This window comes from Thalia democratica, chromosome 2 (assembly GCF_965202585.1).
Source record: "Thalia democratica chromosome 2, ktThaDemo2.hap1.1, whole genome shotgun sequence".
NCBI classification, from domain to species: domain Eukaryota; kingdom Metazoa; phylum Chordata; class Thaliacea; order Salpida; family Salpidae; genus Thalia; species Thalia democratica.
In genome coordinates, this window is record NC_139166.1 from 91,211,729 (window position 1) to 91,233,661 (window position 21,933).

Below are 21,933 nucleotides of genomic sequence, written 5' to 3' on the forward strand. Positions count from 1 at the left end.
ATGTATGATCAAGACTGGTCTTGCATTTTGGACTGGTGAGAAGCCAGTATAAATTTTGTTAAACCAAATACTTTTTTTCCACCTTTTTAACGATTTTTTTGCTCCTTATTTGACATAGATTTTAGTTAATATAATCTCAAAATGCATTTGTAATATATGGTAACATTAACTAAGCTATCATTACAACATTAAGAGAAAAAAATATTTTTAATGATAATAGTTTATTTTGTTTTTAATTGAATAATCGCCAGTTTTTGAACAAACAGGATTTTTTAGTAAAAAGTAAAATTAATGAAACATAGAAATTTTAAAGAAATTCATTCAAAAATAATGGATTTGTTAAAAGTCTTATGAAAGACACTTAAAAGTATTATACCTAATAGAAGTAATGTAAAATTTAAATTAAAAATAATAAATTGTTACCTTAGTTTACTGACGATATTAAAAATATTTATGCAAGTTTTTTGATATATAAATTAAACTTTAAAGTTCAAAAAAAAACTCTAACCTAGTGCAAATTTGTTTTGTTACTAAGCAAAACAAAAGTCCTTCATTATATTTTAATTTAATGTTTAGTAAAAATTTTTTAGTAGTTTTAAGCAATATTTTTTCATAACAGCAAGTAAAAATATGAAACATCACTAAAAGTTTTCAATTGCATTGAATATTTATTTTCGTACAGTAAAATAAGCATGCTGTGTTCAATTGGGATACAAAAAATACAAATAAACTTAAAATTTGTTGAAATTTGATACATCTAAACTTTGCAGTGACGTAACTAAATAAAAAAAAAATTCGTAAACTAAACACAAATATTAGTAATTTTGACGTTTACTCAATTTATTTTCTCTGCACCAAATGTTAATTAGCCCATACCAGGATTAATGATACTATTATACTAATATAAACTATTTTAATACATTTTAAGCTGTTATAAAGTCCAGTTTTATGTTTTATACATATATTGAATTTTAGATTAGGTATGATTCTTAATTACTAAAACAGATATATTTATAATGATTTATTATAAATTTATATATATTAAAGGTTTTATAAAAAGTTCTGGTCGATAGTGTTCGTAAAATTAAATTGGATCTAAATATTTATTTAGTTATATAAAAACTAAATTTTTTACAGCTGTTTAAAAACTCTTTTCTAATAGCTAAAAAAAAATTTCAAAATAATCTTTTAAACTTTCATAAAATAACATAAATTAACAATTACAGCATATTATTTTAAATTCAGCTAATTGTACAATAAACTGTTCCATTACTACGTCATAATTGTTATAAAAATTTTAAAATCTAAATTTATGTTTACTATTTTAATAAACTGTAACTGACTGAGGAGCACATGAAATTTTAAATCTCATGTGTGAAACAGCTGTATAAATTATAGTTTTTATATAATTAGATAAATATTTATAAATATCTATTGATATTTATATTATTTATATTCAATGTTGATAACCTCTATTACTCTTACTCAACATTAAAAAAAACACTAAACATAGTTTAATGTTTCAGCTAAAAATGACATGACATTCAAAAACAAACTATACTAGTATTTCGTTTATCGCAGTAAAAACATAACTTAAAAGGTTGTAATATAGTAGATAATTTTTAAAGATGAATATGCATCAATATAGTAAATAAATATTTACAAATTATTACGAAAATGAACAATTGTTTAATAGCTCAACATGTACAAACACTTTTAATCTAAATAGATATAAAATTATTGTGTTACTTAAAACTGGTGACAAAAAACGAGTACATACTAATTTCTGTGATTATATAAGGTTTATAGTTATATTACAAATACACAATTGTATAAGGTTGTTTAAACTATTTTAATTACTTAAGCCAACATTTCGTTAATTTCATTCATAATGTGTTTGGATACGTGTTACAACTCATTTTTACAATTTAATTACAACACTTCAGGCAAAACATTGTTAAATTATAACAAATGATAGCAAATAATAGTAACAGTAGCTGACCTTAACTTTAACTGCTTGTTTGCAGTCTTTTTAAAATAATAAAACTTAATTATAAAGAGTATTTCTTGATCATGGTAGCTTAACAATTTGTAGTTAACAGTAAAAATTTATGTTATCCTTGGCATAAAACTGTCACTTATATTAATGTTTTAATAAACAATATTCATGTTAACCATACTCTTTTTGAACATTTAAAGCATAATTTTCTAAAAATAATAATAATAATAATTTTATTTTAGTATTTTAGCTGATTAAAACAAACGATATAGGGTAAAGAATGTAGATAAAACTAATTAGCTTTATTATTTTAAGTGTGAGTAAAAATTAAATTTTAGTAAACTTTAAATTATGTTGTCAGTTTCTTTACTGTAATTTTATATAAACTACTAGAGAGAAAATACAACAGTTTGTAATAAAACTTTAGATATACTTTTATACAATTAAAGTATTTAAGTGACGTAAAGACTCTTAAAAAATAATACTCTTTAATATAATTAAAAATAAATTAAACATAGTTGAAAAATAATTAAATGCTCGATCGGTCTAAAATTTGGTACTGGTGAAATACCGGTATAAAGGTATGCAACCAATATTTTCTTTTTTATAAAATGCCCGTCTAATGTTGTCAAAGTATCTTGCACTTTTTAGTTTGAAATACCAAAGTAATTTAAAGATTGTAATAACATTTATTTTTTATAACGAAAATAGAGAAAAATAGTAAGATGTACTCATTGTTACCTGGACGTTAACGTTCTTTAAACAGTAAAGCATTAAAAAAGAAGTAATAATGTGCGAATGCAGGTTTAAAAGAACAATCTTAAAATACGACACGAAAATTTCTTATTTAGTCATATGAGAAAAAAAAGAAACTAAATAAGAAATAGTATTTTGTGAGTGCAGTGTTATTATTATAAACTTAAACATGAAAAGTACTTATTTATGCACGTTTAAATGATATACTTTAGAAAAGTGATGTAAAGATACGACATGAAAAAACTAAACTAGCACAAATGTTGCGTTATAATTAAATTAAGGGTATGTTTGTGAAATTACTTAGAAGAGTAAGTTTCAATTTTTTGAATAAATAGAGTTCTAAAAAATAAAAACTAAATTTTGCAGAAAGGTTTTAAAACATATTCTTATATAAAAAAAATGTATAACTGTACGTTTATTAACCTTTTGAAAATTTGTTTAAACAATTTTAACTATAATTTTGATAATAATTAAATTAAAAAAACATTAAGCAGAATAATGCAAACAAAATATAATGAAACTTGAAATTCAAAAGTAAAAAATTAAGAACTTAGTTATTTTTCTGTTAGAGTTACATAAAAGATGTAGATTAGATCATATTTAATGTATACACTCTTTGCTTTTTGATTTTTCGTACAAAAAGACAATATTTTAACAAAAAAAATTCCAAACGTTTTTACATCGAAAGTTTGTGTTGACGTGACGATTAAAATAAAGTAAGATTTTTTATCTGAGATAAAAATAAATTAAATAAATATAGCAAACAGATAAATTAATTTGTGCGTCGTAAATTTGAAGTGGTTTAAACCAGCATAAATTTTACTACCAAAATAATAATAATCTTGCATATAAATAGTACTCAGCGGTTTTTATTTTCTAGATTTTTTTTTTAGGTGAATTTCTTGGTTATTCAAACTTGAATTTGTGAGCTTTGAAATTTAGGCATAAACCTTAACAAAAACTTTTTATTATAAGTTTTTATGACTTTTAGGATTGACTTTAATAAAATTTTTTAAACCAAGAAAGTATAAATATTTTTCCGTATGTAATTATATACTTAAACATTGAAACCTTAGTAAGTTTTTTTTATACTCTTACAAAGTTATACAATAAAAAAACATAATTGTGTGGGTTCAAAAGGTTAAAGAACTACTCATAAAATTTAAAGTCAGATTTGTAAAAAATCAACTTTAAATATTAAGTTCTGAAACAGCAAAATTCTTTTATACTTACTTCATCAACAAGTGACAGGTATAACAATATAAAAATGTGTATTGTATACATAATATCTAGACTTAAACTTAGTTATAACTAGTTGAAGTAAGAAGACATTAAACACATAGTTTTTGAGTTAAAGGAAACGGTTTTTCTCATTAAGAAAGTACCCCACTTTATAACCTATACGCGGTCTTTTAGTTGTATCTGTGTAGTGACCTTACGAATTCTAAAAATTTAAATTCATTATGTAATATAATAGAAATAAATATAATCAGTTTAAATAATAATTGACAGTGTTGTACTTGCTTAGTTTTTAGCACTAAGTAAAACACTTTTGCACGGAAGCAACTTACCGATCGAGGATAAGGATTTGTGGTAGTTAAACAAAAAAACAAAAAAACAAAATAGAAAATTAATTAAACACAAGCAAAGATAATTAAATAATCTAAAAAAAAAGTTAGTGACTGAGGGTAAGGGTTAGCGGTAACAGGGTAACAGTGATAGAAAAAAGGATAGAGCTAATAATTTTTAATTATAAATATCACAGGACAATAAAAAAAAACAACTTTTAAAATACAAAATAATAAATATTTACCGACCGAGGGTTAGGGGTATTAGTGATAGCAAAAAAAATAATTAAAGTTAATAAGAACCTGTGCTAAAACCTCTATGCAAAAGTGACGTAAGTCATTAGTTAAAAAAGGTAAGACTAATTTTAGAACTGTAGTTTTTTTTATCCAATTAAAGTAAATTTAAGCATCATTTCGCCGATAATTAATATTTTTTTTTTTATTTAAATGGCATCAATTTTTATTCAAATCGTTAACATTAATACAGAATAAAGTTTACTATTTATTGAGCAAGTAGACTTATTTTAATTAGTTAAAACTTTAAAGGTTTAAATATAAGATTTCTTATATCTTTACTAAATTAATAACTCAGATTTATTTTCTTTATTTTTTTTTGCTTTTACTAGACTTTGTCAGTGTAACTACAATTAAAAAATAAAATAAAACAAGAAATATATATATTACATAATTTCGAAGATAAAAAAAATATTTTTTAACAACTAAACAGTATGTATTTTATTACTTGAACTTAGTTTTGATCTTAATAAAGTATGCAGGACTTTAATCAAATATTTAGCTTTTAAATCTGAAATAATAATGATTAATAATTAATATTAATAAAAATAAAATAATTTATAATATAAATAAAGTATACTAGATTAATACATTTCTACGGTACATGTACTTGATGATTATTTATAAAAAAGTTGCATAGCTTTTATAACTGTATAAAACATTATTCGTTTTACGACAATAACTTTATTTAAAATACTTTCTTATATTGTAAACAACTATGAAGTAGTTAATAAAATTAAAAATAGTATTGTAAATAAAAAATAAAAGTTATAAAAATATCCATAATTGACTTGCATTTATATTTTTTACATAAAACTTTCTAACTAATGTTTCCGGTATAAAATCAAAAACACATTCTCTTAGATAATTAATACATTCTCTTAGAAAATTAACAATACTAATATGAAAAATTAGAAAGTTTCTTTTTATTATTTATTTATAATTTTATATTATTATATTTTTTGTTTTGTATTGACGTAACGACCAAAATGTAACAAGTTTTCTAAGATAAAACAAAAAAAAATAAAATTCCTAGAAAAAAGTTAGTAAAATAGCGTCTCTGAAAATTGAACTAGTATGACAATTTTTACAAAACTAACATAAGCCTTGTACTAAAGGCATAAACAAGGTCATTGTTTTAAAGTAATTTTTATTTTCCAGTCAAAATGCGTTCAATGTTGTACAAAATTTATATATGCTGTCAGTATTATATTTTGTATTATTATGATATGCTTAACTCTTTAAAAAAAAAATAAAGTTATCTATTTTGAAAAGTTAAACAAATATATATTTAAAGTTATCTCAAGTAGGTTTGGCAAACAAGTTTTTGCTCTAAGAGATCGTCAGTGCTTGAAATTAAACTTAATACTATGTTTTAACATATTAAAGTAAATTATGGACGTTAGTTTGTTGGTTCTTATTAAAAAATATATTTGATTAACAACATAGCTGTTACTTTGTTTTAACATTCACCTTAGCTTTAAATTAAAAATGTTAAGAGTTTTATATCAGTTATACAGCACGATCGATTTTAAAGCTTTAAAATGAGTTATTTATCTTTACTTAATCCGCCTTTTTACTTTATTTAGCTAAACTTATAAACTTTATACATTAAATTTAGTTTGCACGTTATTAAAACTATTTCATTTATTTATTTTAAAAACAAAAAATGTTATTTTTTGATAAAGAAGTTTAACCTTATTCATTATAGTTATAGCTATATAATACAACTGCCGTATAATTATTCTTTTATTAGTTTTTATTTTTACTTAAATTTTGAGAACCATTTGTTTTATTATAAGTACTTACACAGAAAAGAACTTTGCAGTCCATCGAAATTATTAAGATTGTATTATAAAGAAAAAAATGATTTTAAATAAAACTTTATATCTTAAGTAGCATTAAGCTTTATTGAAATTTAATTAAAAATTGTAAATATATATAAAAACATTGTTTGATTCACGTAAACTACTGCAAACTAAATCCGGGCAAACATGTATAAATTTTAAACTAATACATCTTATTTTACGAGCTTTTTTGAGTTAGTTATATTTTAAATATTTGCATTTAAGTGTTTTGAGGCAGAAATAAATTTATGGATTTTATTAGCAAATAAAAACAGAATTGCTTTTAAGAGCTGTTGCTTGCTTTAAACATTTTTTTTACAAAAATAAAAAAAGCATATTGTGTTTATTGCTATAAATTGATGAGAGCTGTCTAAATTGCACGAGGGGATAACATTGGTCACTTTTGCACGAGTAGACATATTCGGATGGAGAAATTTTTGTACATGTGAATTCTTTTTAATTAATTTTGTTAATTTTTTTATTTAATTTTTTATCGTTTCACTTTCACAATTACCTAATCCCTACCCTCGACAGGTAGCTTTTGTTTTTCTTTTTTTTTATACATTTTTATATACTTATTTCTTCTTTTTGTTTTTTTTTACTTTCGTCAAAAAAGTAACTCGTGCAAAACTGACACTTTGTGCAATTTAGCAATTTAGTAACCTCGTGCAATTTTGTCTTTGTGCAATTAAGTTCTGTTCCCATAAATTCCATTAGGAACAATTTTTTTTAATTTCTAAATAAATCTTAAGCTAGCAATGACGTAACTAGTAATTGAAAATTAAAATAATTTTTAAACTTAAAATATAATAAAGTGTTTTCAAAAAAATAAATCGCCATCAGGACTATGCAAAAATTTTGACTGGTATATTTTATGAATTTCACTTCAAAACTAAAATAATCATTTTTTATGGTTATGTAGCTAACTAATTAAACAAATTAAAAAATAACATTTGTAAACGTTTTAAGGCTGCTGACTGGTTTATTTGAATTCTAAATATTTTGTATGTAATAGTACAAAGTTTTTGAACTATTTTACTTTGAACTTCATTATACTTTGTAAAGCTTTTTTTGTACTTTTGTTGTTCTTATGTTTGTATGAACTTAAACTTATTAGCCTTTATTTTAAGTAATACTTTTTATCAGCTTATAAGTGTAGGCTTTATGTGTTTTAGTTTTATTAATTCAAATCAATTTTTGTAAGCTGATGTTAAGTTTAAAGTTAAGCATTAAAACTAAACACAACTAACGAAAGTATGTGTAAAAGACTTTTAAATATATGAACTTTGTACATGATTAGTGTATTTTAATAACTTAATTTTAAGTTTTAGCTATACCAGATTAACTTTTATTGTTTTAAGTTGATGTGTTGATAAATGGTTTCTTATATTCTCCTTGTTAATAAATAAAACAAATATAAATAATTTTTATTTACAACAAGAAAAGTGTCAATTTTGTCAATCATTGTGTTGATCATTGTGTCAAGTAACATTTTGTGTTAGTTACTTTAATATTGTTAAAAAAATAAGATTTTTTTTATATCTAGCTTCTAGAGACGTAACTATTTAAGAAAAGTAAAAATTTCTTTTTAACCAAATATAAATTGACCTACTTTCAACATCTTAATGACTGGCTCAACGTGAAGAAATTTTAACTGGCATAAACCGGTAAAAATTATACTTAAAAACTAGAACGATCCTCCTCAAAGGGTATGTAACTAAAACTAACTACAAAATAAAATTGGTAAACGTTTTAAAGCTGTTGAAATGTATCTTTTTATTACCAATGACTTTTAGTAGTTGTACAAATATTTTAAACTATAAAACCTTGGACTTCATTATGCTTTATAAAACTTTGTTTCAATCTTATTTGTTTTTATGATTATTTGAGATATTATTATTTTATTTGTTATTTTCAACTACATTGACCTTTCTCTTGAGTAAGCACTTTTTAAACACACTTTTTATAAAAAAGTTTTATGTGTTCACGTTTTGTTGGTCAAAACTAAGCTTTGTAAGCTGAAGATAGGCTTGGAGTTAAACAATAAAGCAAAACAAAATTAAACTATGTATTATTAAGTGACTTAAAAATATATGCACTTTCTACATGATCAGTTTATTTAAATATGTTACTCATCTTAATTGTAAGTTTTAATTATAACAGGTTACTCTTTATTGTTTAATATTTGTTTGTTTATAAATATTTTTTTAATTTTATGCTTGCTTAATAAATTATCTTTAGATAACTTTTAAAAGTTTTTTTGACTATTGAAAAGATTTATTTTTGTGAAGTAAAAAATACTTTATCCTAATACTTATAGTATGTTCAATCTAAATAGAAACTTTGAGATCTTGGTAAACTTTTGTTAAGTTGTTTTTAAAAGATAATTGTTAGAAATTAGTTTACTTTATAGGTTCAATGGTATCACAAATACTCTGGTAGAGCTTAACATAGACTAGTAAAAACTACATTTTATAGTTGTAGATTATAAACTATGTTTTTATTAAAAATAAATTTACTATAAAAGTTGACCTGATTAAATGTTATTGTTCATTTTTAATGTTTTTATTTTTTGTTATTTATATTTTATCATTTTTTTTGTTTAATCAACAGTTTTTGTAAAGTTTTTAAAGTCTCATGATTAATAAACATTTAAATTTTAGTGAAATAAAAAGTATTTTATCCTAACATCTACCATATGTTTAAATTAATAGAAAACTTTTTATTTTAGTTAGGTTTTGTAAGATAAGTTAGTAGTTTATAATCTTACACAGTTTATGTGATAGATACTATAAGTTTTAATGTGTTTAAAGACAGAAAATTTCTAGAGATACATAAAAAGTTTAACAAAACTTTCGTATCAAAAAGTGTTTGATAATATAACATTGTAGCATAAACTTTTTTATAAACTATGGTAGTGAAAACTTGGTTTAATAACTTTAAGTTTAAAATATACTTCTAATTTAGTATGTGATAAACTAACTAAATAATTTACACTTATATTATTTTTTTAAATGAACGCCGTTGCAATATTTAAACGCTAATAAAAATAATATTGTTCGTGTATTTTGAATGTTGCTGCAACAATTAATTCGGGTTAAAAAAAATTGTGTGTGACGAAAAGCTTTAACAATAATATTAGCATATAGTAAGTAAATATAAGTAAAGTAGTTAATAATCCTTTTGGGTTATAATAAACACGATTGCAATATTAACTAGCTTAATACAATTTTTAAATATGTTTCTGTTATTTTAGTTATATGATGATTGTATATCAGAACCTTCAGAAAATGACAAACTTTGTTAAAAATAAAGTTTAAAGAACGCTTTTCTACGTAATTTGAACAAAGTTTAATTTTCGTTGTGTAACTTTTTTCTAATTAGATTATTTTTTGACTAAGGAAAAAACCTATAAAAAAACAATAGTACTTTAATGTATGTTTACAGTGGATAAAATCATTAAATTGTTAGTTATTTTCACGTTAGATTAAATATATTAGATTTGTATCGTTTTTTAGTTTAAAATATATCTGTTTCGTTTTCTCTAGATTTAGCTTATCATTTAGTATAGGTCACCATTTTAATGTTGCATATTTCTACGAGTTTCGAAAATAGGAAGTAAACTATAATAATGAAAACAACATGTGTAAATCATAAATTACAAAATGACTCTTTTTTTTATATCCATCACTAACAAAAATAGGTTTTTTATGTAAGTGTTTTAATTTTTTTAAAACTTACTGCACAATGATTACAGGTAGTTTATAAAAAATTATTTAAAAATTGATACTTTTTAAGTTTGTAGTGATGTAACGATTCTTAAGATGTTAAATTGTTTTGATAAAAAACATAAAATGCAAGTAGTTTTAATTCGTATGTCTTGAAGATATCTTTGTTATTTTAAACAGGTGAAAAGTGAATATAACGTTAAATTACAACTAGTGCTGCTACTTAAGTTCTTTGTTTATGCCTGTGTAATAAAGTTCGAATAACTTGTATTTTCTAGATAAAACCTAAAATAAATAAGTATAATCTATACAACTTGTTCATACTATTATGAATATACTAAAAGCAAAAATGTTGCATTGATACTAATAGTAATTAATCTACACTTAACTATAGCTAATTTATTAAAATTGTGTATATAAATATATTTTAGTAAAATCTTTTTAGATATAGTTTAGTTCAATCTTTTTTTTTAATTAAAGGACCGGAACATTTAAGAAAAAAAGGTTTGATAGTCATGCTAAATAGTTGATGCTTAGAAAGAATAATATAGTTATAACTTAATAAGAATCAAAGTGGCACCATTATTTACTCACAATTATGTTGAGAGTATTTATTTAAGTTGTTATAAAAATATTCTAAGTTTTTGTCTCTTAAAAAAACCTTTTTAATCAAGTGCAAAGTTTATTTATCTTTGTATACTTTATTACAAGTTTCTTCTTACGTCTTAGTTTATTTTAATTATTTGCAAATTGTCTAATTGTTTTAGGAGGAAGTTTGTTTTTTTGTACTAAAAATAAAATCACTCCTAAAAGTTTTTGCTTGCTTTAAACATTTATTTTCAAGAATAAAAATAAGAGCATATTGTGTTAGTTGGTATAATATCCTTTAAAAAAATAATTTTTATTCATAAATTTAGCTTGTAGTGACGTAACCAACATAAGAAAAGTAAAATTTCTTTTTTAAGTAAAAATAAATTGACCTACTTTCGTTATCCAAATAACTTATTTTTTATGTAGTAATTTCAACTGGTATAAACCGGTGTAAGTTATACTTAAAAACTAGAACAATCCTCTTTAAACAGTATGAAGCTAATTAACTAAAACTAAAAAGAAATATAAACTTGGTAAACGTTTTAAAGCTGTTGACATGTATCTTGAAATTACCAATAACTTTTAGTAGTTGTACAAATATTTTGAACTATATAAACTTAAACTTCATTATACTTTATAAAACTATATTGAGTTTATTATTTGACATCAAAAGTACAAGTTTAATGTAAAACAAAAATTTCAATATTTATTTTGTAGTTTAAGTTTTCTTTCCAGAACAAAATTTTTGAACTGATTTCGCTGGTTTTTAATCCAACAGTATGTTATACAAACTAATAGGGCAATTTATAAAGACCACCCTTTTCAATAAAAGTTTATGAAAAATTAAAAACCTTTGAAGTTGGTAGTGACCTAGCGATTGTTATAAATGAAAAACGTTTTATCAACTATAATCAAATGCAAGAAATTTTTCTAACTGTAACTTAGTTTTTAGTTTTAAAGCTTTAAATTCGAGTTGATATAAACCACCTTAAAATTAATAAGCATGTTTAAAAATTATTGATTTAAATCAATATACGCTCTAATTGCTAATTGGTTTCGTAGCCATAGCATAACATAAAGATTTAAAAAACAATGTAATCAAGAAGTGTTCTAGTATTATAAAAATAAACAAGCATTATAGGTTACTCATTAAAACCTTGAAAAAAAAATATTTTTGAATAACATGAAAAACAAAAGTCATTTTTAATTTAATAAATTACCAATACTGCATATAAAAGTTTACACTTATGCTAACAAAACTACACCAGATTTTTAGTTTAATATAAAAATTTACTAAAAAAAAAACACGATAAAATAAATACTAAAGCCTATTGTAGCTTGACTTATGTCTTGAGAACGCAACTGTAGAAGTTACTTGATGATTATTAATCAAAAAGTAAATTTTATATATAATTTTTCAGAATAAAAACTTGCTTCAAGTTTTATAACTCTAAATTTACTGTTGACATAACGGTTATTAATTTGCATAATCTATTTACAAAATGAAAATAAATTAAAGGAGTTCCAACATTAAAATTAAATATGTTGTTAAGTTTTTATCTTGAAGTGGTAAACAGCCACTATATACTTTTTATAACTATTTTATAATATTTAGTTCGAAGGTAAGTAAGTACCTTTCATTCAAATTATTTGTACTATTTAGTTACTAAATTTAGTTCAAGTTACTAGTATACTAAGACGTATTTAAGTTTTGTAGTACAATCAATTGTGCTATTTTTAAAAAAACTTGGATAATTAAAAAAAAAACTAGTACTACTTACGTAAAATAAAAGATGGATTACTAAAAACCACTTCTCAGCTAAAATTTCAGTTACTATTTAATAATTGTGATTCTATAAATAGTTTGGTTTTAGTTTCCTTTTTATACTAGTTTACAAGTATTATTATAATAAAACTATACTTAAAGTACAAATACAATAAACTGATAGTAATAATGTTGTTTTAAACTTTATTTCAAAAGTAAGTATTTAATAGAATAATAAATTTTTTGATCATAAACATAACTTTTTTGCAAGGTTGCAAATTTAGTATATAAAACTTTCAACCTTGCAAAAAAAATTGCTGAAATTTTTCTACATCTAAAGTTTTTAATTATATCACTATAATTTAAACGCTAAATCTTTTTCTGTAACAAATATATATTTAATTAATTTTAATAGTTGTTGATATCAGAATATAACTTAATAAAAAAACCAATATTTACTAAATTTTATGAATATAAAAAACTTTAAGTCAAATTATAAAGAAACGGTTGTAAATATTGTACAAGCTATTTTAAATACTAAAGTAAGTATACGCTAAGTTTTTGTATAAGTGATAAAAATAAATTTAAATCTATCATATAATTTTTTATTACAAAACCAAAGTCACAGCAATGCTTTAATTATAAAAAAGTTAACTATAATAAACTAACCTGGCTTTCTGTATATTTTTAAAAATAATAATCCTTGATTATAAACATTTTTTCGCGAAGCACGCTGGTTTAAAAGCTTTTTAGACATTAGTTTTGACAGAACTATGTTGTTTTTAATATGAAATTTAAACTAAGAACTAATCATATTGGTATTTATTGTCAAATTTTTTATAATTTCAATTTTTCACACCAAACTAGAATCAATCAGTTGAACTTTTATTTTTGTTTGAAATTTCTGATTGCATAAAAGTTACTTTACACTAAATTTTCAATATTATTAGACGTCGTTTGCCAATATGATACATGTTGGTCTAATAGAGAAGTTGATTATACCTTATGTTATAACTTTTTAAAAACATATTAAGATTCGAAAGGAATTTTAAAGGAAGTTTTAAACCAAAAAATGTTAATTAATTTAAACGATTAACGGCTGCTAAAAAGTATGTTAAGTTCGTACGTTGAATTACGACGGTAAAATAACAATACTGATACATAAAAATTAATAATTCTTGTGTAGATTGAATTGTATTTTTGAAACAACTTTTGAACTAATTATGCTGATTATTAATCCATTATTAAGTTGTGCAGTTAAAGCTCAAAATAGAAACTTTTTTAACAAAAAAAATAATTTAATTAAGTTTGTAATGACATAAGGATTAAAAAAAAAGTTTTATTCTCTCATTCAATAAAAATACTTAAGAGCATTTATGCTTTTAGATGTTTTCGAATTTGTATTACTCTTCTAAAACTGGTATAAATCGGTAAATTTTTTACAGTGAAAAAGTACTATTTTTGGTAGTTAATACTATATAACGTATGGCTAATATACTTTAATGTTGTTTTATCGGCATACGCATTTAAATTCGTGATAAAGAATATATATTCTTGTAACTTAGATAGCCTATTAATAGCATGTGTGTTCAATGAATATAATCGCGTTTTAAACGAGTGCGTAGATTCGCGAGAGGTAACTGTAATGATAATAACTGTACTTTAAAAAAAAACTTTATCTAAACTTAATTATAAGCTCTAATTTTTATAACAATTCTTTTTAGTCAACTCGCTTTTTTCTAAATTAGTAACCGTAAGAATAAAGAAGTTTATCAGGGTTTTTTTCAAACAATTGAACAGATTTTACAAATTTTTGTAAAGCTATGTTATAAATTGTGATAAAAACTTTTTTTTTATAATTTATTAAAAAAAGTCTATAGTATTGGAAAGATATAAGTAAGGATTACTTCGTAAACTAATTGTTATACTTGCAAGTACTTTTAGTTTCATAAAGGAATATTTTTCAAAAAAACAAAATTGTTTTTTGATGACTAACCGTTACATGAACTATATGTTACAAAAATTTATACAATAATTTTTGTTAGAAATCTAGTCTATTTAAAAGTTTTCGTTTAAACAAATGCTTTAAAAATAAGCTCTAACTATATTGTTTCAATCAAAGAAATTTTTTAAACTTGTAGATAATTTTTAGGAATTCTTTAGACTTTTTGTGTGTTTATAAAAGTATTTAAAAATTTTCATCGAAAAAGTTTTTAAACTCTTAATACTAAAAAAAAGTAACTTATTTTAACTTGGACATAAATTGTGAAAAATAATTTATTTCTACTAATAAAGCTATATAAATAAAACATAAACTAGTTTTGAGTTATAATTATTTTTTGAAATTTTTGTATAAACCATAATAACTAATATCAGTGTGTTGCAATTAATTTTAATTCAGTTTAACCAAATTATGTGAACAATTTTTATATTTTAACTTTAATATTTTTTTCAAATAATTTGAAAAAAGCAGATGGTCGCACAATTTTTTAATATCATTTTTTTTATTTTTATTTTTTTTTAAACTTTTCTTGACTATTATTGTTATTTTAACCCTGTGAAAGCATGAACTTTTTTATTTTTTTTCAATCCGAATTCTTTACACAGTTTAATAATTATGCCCTTAAAACTTTGTTAAGGTTTTACTTCGATATAAAAAATACAAGTACAAAGAAAAAAAAAAATCTTAGTTATGGCGTATGATCTTATTTTTGATCTTGATTGTTAGCAACTTATTTAATAGTTAGTTTGTATATATTTATACACAAAAATTTACTTTAACTTTAAAATTTTTAAAGTTTTAGTAACGTAACGATTATAAAAAAATAAAATTTAGTTTTAAAATGTACATAACTATAAGCATTTTTACATTAAAATTGTCAACTAATATGGTTCTTGTTTTTGACTGGTGAAAAGCCAGTATAAATTTTAGGCAACTTAGCTTTTTATTTACGAATCACTATTAAATCCATGTGCCTATTATTTGAGTTACTTCAACTGTTTAGTTTATATTATTAAAATTATATTAAAATTCATTTAAATAGTGTCATATAGTTTATTATGTTAATATTACAACACTTAAGGCAAATAATATTTTATTGATAAACAACAATGTTCACAGAGCAACGGCTTTGTACAGACATATTCTTTAATTTTTTAATGACAGTTTTTTTAATTATATTTAATCAAATTATACTTTCTTTTGAGTAAATACTTTTTATCACACTCTTAAGTGAAGGTTTTATGTGTTTACGTTGTATAAATACTAATTTAGGTTTGTAAGCTGATGATAGATTTGAAGTTAAGCAATATACCTAAACAGAACTAAACAAAGTATTTGCAATTGACTTTAAAATCTTTGAACTCTCTACATGATTAGTGTATCTAAATAAGTTGAACTCGTCTTAATTGTAAGTTTTAGTTTTAATTGATTACCTTTTATTATTTTAACTTGAAGAGTATAAAACATTTTTTTTTAAATCTACTTGTTAACTAATAACTTTTGTACAATTTTTTGAAACTTTACTCACCAAAAGTCTTCATTTTTATTTTTCGAAATAAATATTAATTTATTCATATAGTCTAGAGTGCTTAAACTAAATGAAATCTTTTTAATCTTAGTAACTTTTTGTAGGATTGTTTTTAAAGTACAAGTGTTAAAATTTAAACTATTTATTAGGTTATAAAATGCTAAGAATACTCTGTTGAAAATATATTAAAAAAGATTTGTGAAAATAACAAGCTAGATAAAAAAATATTAAAAGTATACTTACTAATTTAAAAACAATAAACGCTTTCAAAAAATAAGTAAATAAATATTTTAAGCGTAATGTTTTAACTTCAATTTGATTTTAAAGTTTTAAATAAATCAAAGGATTAGAGACAAAAAAGAATAAAATGAACAGTTTAAGTTCTTTTTAAACCTAATAAAATTAAGTAAGTCTTTAACTAAACATCAGTAGTTTGGGCAATTTTCATAAACAAAATCAAAACAATTTTTAATGAAAAAATTTTATTTAAAATTTTGTACATCTAAGTTTGATAATGACGTAACGATAATGAAAAAGTTGAGTTTCTTTTGAAAATTAGAATATATTGAAACAATTTTTGTATACACCTGCAGAGCACTTTTGATTCCATTTTAAACTGGTAAAAATCCAGTATAAGTTTAACAATGAAGTATTTATAACATCTTTATAGTATTAAAGTCTTATTTATCTTATTTTTTAATTATTTTATACATTTTTTCAGTAAAACCTCTATATACATTCAATTTAATTTGTTTATATGCTGTATTTTTTATTCAATATGATTTAGAATTAATACTCTCTACAAGAAGTAAAGTTTTAGTTTTTAAAACTCACAAATCTAAGGAAAATAAAAATTAGGATGTAATTTATTTTACTTATTATTTATTTTAACTCATGTCATCTTTAAAACAGGTATCAGCAGTCTTTTTAAAGTAAAATTTCGAAAAAGTAGCGGCCAAAGTGTATAAAACATTGAGGACTTAATAAAGTTAACTGTTAAAAATAAACTAACCGACTAAATTTGTTATTTTAGGTAATCTAACTATCGCCGATGTCTACTGTTAGTTCTATAAATGTTTGTTATTTAAAAAAAGGCTTAATTATTTTAGTTAAGTTACTTCAAGTTAAATTTTATTTTTATTTTTATTTTTGCTGATCCAATACAAACACACATACTGTAGACCAAAAATAATAAAAGTAACTTTTACTATAATTTATGTAAGATAATTCAGTATTATGAAGCCATTTTAAAGGCATTATAAAAGCAAATTACTTAAACAATGAAATACGTATGCTACTAAGCACATGCAAATTTGTACTTCGATATCAAATTATAAATATACTAACACAAAAATAATCAGTTTATCTATTTTAGCTTAGACTCTTCTATTCAAATATAATTCTTAGAATTGATTTGCAAATTATTAATCAAACAGTAAATTCATGTGTATTTGTAGCACAGATAACAAAACAATTGTTCAAATATTTGTATTTCCTTTTAGTAATTATTGTAACTTATTTTTTACTAAACATAAACTATATATTAGATACATTGCAGTTTTATTCGCAATACAAACATTTTTTCTATAAAGTTTGTAACAAATTAATTAGTACTTAAGTTATTAGTGACGTAACAACTATTTAAAATTAAAATAATTATAAGGAAAAATATATAAAAAACAATTTTGATGACTAAGGTAGCTTGACATTATGTTACCAACAATTTTAACCGGTGTAAACCAGCATACATTTTACTTAACTTTTAAAACAAGCTTTTGTAGGACGAAAGCAATATATTACTATTTTAAATTAAATCAAAACTTTTATTTTGTAAATTCTATATACTATCGTAGACTAATTCTGTAAAAAATGCCGTTTTAGTACAGCATTTTTGTCTAAAAAATTCCGTACTCATGACCTACGTACTTAATTATAAATTTAATTGAATAATAGTTTCTTAAAAAAGATCCTTCACTCGATTTATTTCAGTTTCTGTAGTTCTAATGATATTAATCTTTTATATATGATGAGCAAATGTCTAGTCAAGCTTTACTTCCATGAATGTGGGGTACATGACTTAAAATTTAATAAAACGTCTGAGTTCCGAAACTGAGTCTGTATTTAAATATATTGAAATAATTTAATAAATATAATCTTTTCTCTAGCAGTTGAGATCTTTAAATTAGTTATTAAAACTTAAAAACATATCATTAAACTAAGTATGTAGAATTATAATCAAACACTTTGCTTTTAAATTTAAATAAAAGTTAAATTATTTCTAATAAAGCATGTCTGATTTAAACACAAAAAAAGTTTTTATAATCGTAATATATTTGTATAAATTAGTAAAACATTGCCTATTTTTATTTGTTTTCAGGAACCATAGTTTTTCTTGATGTACTTTATTTAATACTTCCAGTACTAATAAACAACCTTGCAGTAGTTAGTAGTTTTTAAACTATTTCGGGTGTATTATAGTTAAATAAAATAAGACGAAAACTTTTAAACCATACAATAAAATAATATTAATAATTAACTTGCATTTTTTTTTAAATAAACTTTTTTAGAAAAAGTACCTTCAGTGGGGACTATGTCCCTTATAACTCATACAGTCCAATGAGACAAAAACTAAATCTAATCAGTTGCCTTGCATATAGAGCAATGAAAATTTGTTCTGAAAAATATTTGGAAACAGAATTATCAAATGTGGAAAGAATCTTTGCGACTTTAGGTTACCCTCTAGACATAATAAAGAACACAATACAAAAAACAAAGACAAGGTTTGAGTCAATAAAATTTGGTCCAAAAAAGTGTCCGGTATACCTTAAGTTGCCATTCAATCAGAATACAGTTTTGCATAATAATTTGAAGAAAATAGTAGAAAATGGCTATAGATCTGTTAATTTACGAATAGTATACTCAACCAATAAACTGTTTCAGATTAAAAACAAAGATAAATTACCCACCCTAAACACCAGCAATGTAATTTATAAATTTGTATGTTTATGTAAAAAAACATACGTGGGTAGAACGAGTAACAATTTGATTTCAAGAATTAACCAACACATACCAAAAAACCTTTTAAACAAGATAAAGTCATGTAACCAGGAAAAGAAATTTGATGATTTGGAAAAACTAAATAGTATTTCAGCGATTGGCCAACACCTGATTACTAATCCTAAGTGTGTCGTAAAACTATAAAGTGGATAACTTTAAAATAATATCAGTTGCTCGTAATGAATTTCACCTAAAAACTTTAGAAGCTATATACATTTTAAGCTTAAAGCCAGATCTCTGTAAACAAAAGAAATTTGTTTATTTGACCATTTTGTTTAATTCGTTGAACTTAAATTAGTTGATTAGTAAAGTTGTGTTACATTTATATTATTTCTGATTAAACGATTGCCTTAATTTGTTAATTATTACTATTGTGTTAAATTTAATTTGTTTTCTTAAATACTTAGTTTTATTAGTTTTTATCAGTAAATCATTATTTCAGCTTGTTTTGACACGAAAAAAATACTGAAGAGCGTGTCCGAAAAGTACTTCTATTTTGAATTTTGTTTGCAATAAACTTTAATGTAAAAAAAAATTGTGATTTTTATAATGGAAAAACCATTATTTTAACATTTAAGGTCTAAGTACGATCACAAAGTTATAAAGCTGATTCGTAATCTTCTCTCTTTAACTTTCAAAATGAATAAATTGAAAAATTCTATTGAATTTTTGAAAATGTGTGTAACACAACACATTGTACCAAAATATATTCAGTTTAGAATCAAAAAATCGAAATTAAAAAGTTCAACGACTATAGAAAGAGTATTTTGTAATGACGATATAAGTAAAAATGGAGTCCCAGCTGAGTAGAACTAAATTGATTTTAAACAACGTAATGGATATTCTTAGCAACATTGACAGTAAAGATTTGGCTTTGATTTTGAATAATGTAGAAAGGAAAGTTTCTGTTGTTAATGCTTCTCAAAGGAAAAAATATAGTAATATAGTGGAACTCTTAAAAAAGAAAAAGTTTGGAATGATAAATACAGAAAAGATAAATAACATAATTAATTTGTCGGAACATATTTTAACAGATAAAGAAAAAACTGTACTAAATTTGGGTTTAAAATTCTGCATACCTAGCAAAAAACTGAAATTTGAAGATATTTGCAGTGAATTTGAAGTTCTGGCCGGCCAACTTAATCATCACAAACCACTGAATGAGTTAACAAAAAAGACGTTAAATGCAAAATTGGTGGCAATAGCGCTGAACTATAAAGATAAGAACAAAACTTCAACTCAATTGGACAACTTTTACAAAGAATTCAGTAAAACTGCAAAACAGTTAGTCAATAATCCAAATTTGTTTATTTCCAAGCCCGACAAAGGCAGTGGAGTAGTGTTACTCCAAAAAGATAAATACCTGGCAAAAATGAATGATATCCTACTGGACACCAATAAATTTGTAAAACTGGGTCCAGCGAATAATTGTGATAATACCCAAAAAATAGAAAGTGCAACTCAACGAAGATTACTATCTTTGAAAAATAATAATAAAATCACTGCAAGCGTTTATGACGCTATACGCCCATCCGGGTCATGCAGACCCAGACTGTATGGGTTGCCAAAAACACACAAAGCAAAAGTACCTCTGAGACCAGTCCTATCAATGATTAATTCACCGCAACATAAGATTGCTAAATGGTGTGTGGAAATGTTGAAACCATTAGAATCAGTATACTCGATCTATTGTATTAAAGACTCATTCAGTTTTGCTGATGATATTAGACAGTTAAAAATCAGTCAGGAAAACATTAGTATGTGTTCCTTCGATATCAAGTCTCTTTTTACCAGCTTACCGATTAAGGAGTGCATTAATTTAGTTGTGAATGAACTATTTAAATACAGATTAGCTCCAAAATACCTAAAACCAGCAGTCTTCAAAGAATTATTAACATTAGCATGTTGTGGAGTAGAATTTAGCTTTAATAATCATATGTATAAGCAAATTGACGGTATATCAATGGGGTCGCCACTTGGTCCTATTCTCTCAAACATTTTTGTTGGTTTCCATAAACGACAACTCATAAAAGATATCTCTCCCATTTGTTACAAACGTTATGTAGATGACACGTTTGCCATCTTTACAGACGATAAAGACAGAGATGAATTTCTATTGAAACTGAATAGCATGCATGCAAACCTCGAATTTACTATGGAAACAGCAACTGAAAACAATTTAGCATTCTTAGATGTTATGGTCAATAGGGAGAATCAAATGTTCTATACGAACATTTTTAGAAAAAGTACCTTCAGTTGGGACTATGTCCCTTATAACTCATACAGTCCAATGAGACAAAAACTAAATCTAATCAGTTGCCTTGCATATAGAGCAATGAAAATTTGTTCTGAAAAATATTTGGAAACAGAATTATCAAATGTGGAAAGAATCTTTACGACTTTAGGTTACCCTCTAGACATAATAAAGAACACAATACAAAAAACAAAGACAAGGTTTGAGTCAATAAAATTTGGTCCAAAAAAGTGTCCGGTATACCTTAAGTTGCCATTCAATCAGAATACAGTTTTGCATAATAATTTGAAGAAAATAGTAGAAAATGGCTATAGATCTCTTAATTTATGAATAGTATACTCAACCAATAAACTGTTTCAGATTAAAAACAAAGATAAACAAAGATAAATTACCCACCCTAAACACCAGCAATGTAATTTATAAATTTGTATGTTTATGTAAAAAAACATACGTGGGTAGAACGAGTAACAATTTGATTTCAAGAATTAACCAACACATACCAAAAAACCTTTTAAACAAGATAAAGTCATGTAACGAGGAAAAG

The 21,933-nt window shown here is 23.3% G+C and overlaps 1 protein-coding gene across 1 annotated transcript; it reads left to right on the plus strand.

Moving 5' to 3' along the window:
* Positions 1-19,925: 19,925 nt before the first annotated feature.
* LOC145829107 (uncharacterized) lies at positions 19,926-21,719 on the plus strand. Its single transcript, XM_082936839.1, has one exon. The coding sequence runs from the start codon at positions 19,926-19,928 to the stop codon at positions 21,717-21,719; it is 1,794 nt and encodes a 597-aa protein (XP_082792965.1).
* The last annotated feature ends 214 nt before the right edge of the window (positions 21,720-21,933 follow it).

What these genes read in the sequence shown, in the direction of transcription:
- LOC145829107 (XM_082936839.1), top strand. Translation starts at nt 19,926, where the DNA reads ATGGAGTCCCAGCTGAGTAGAACTAAATTGATTTTAAACAACGTAATG.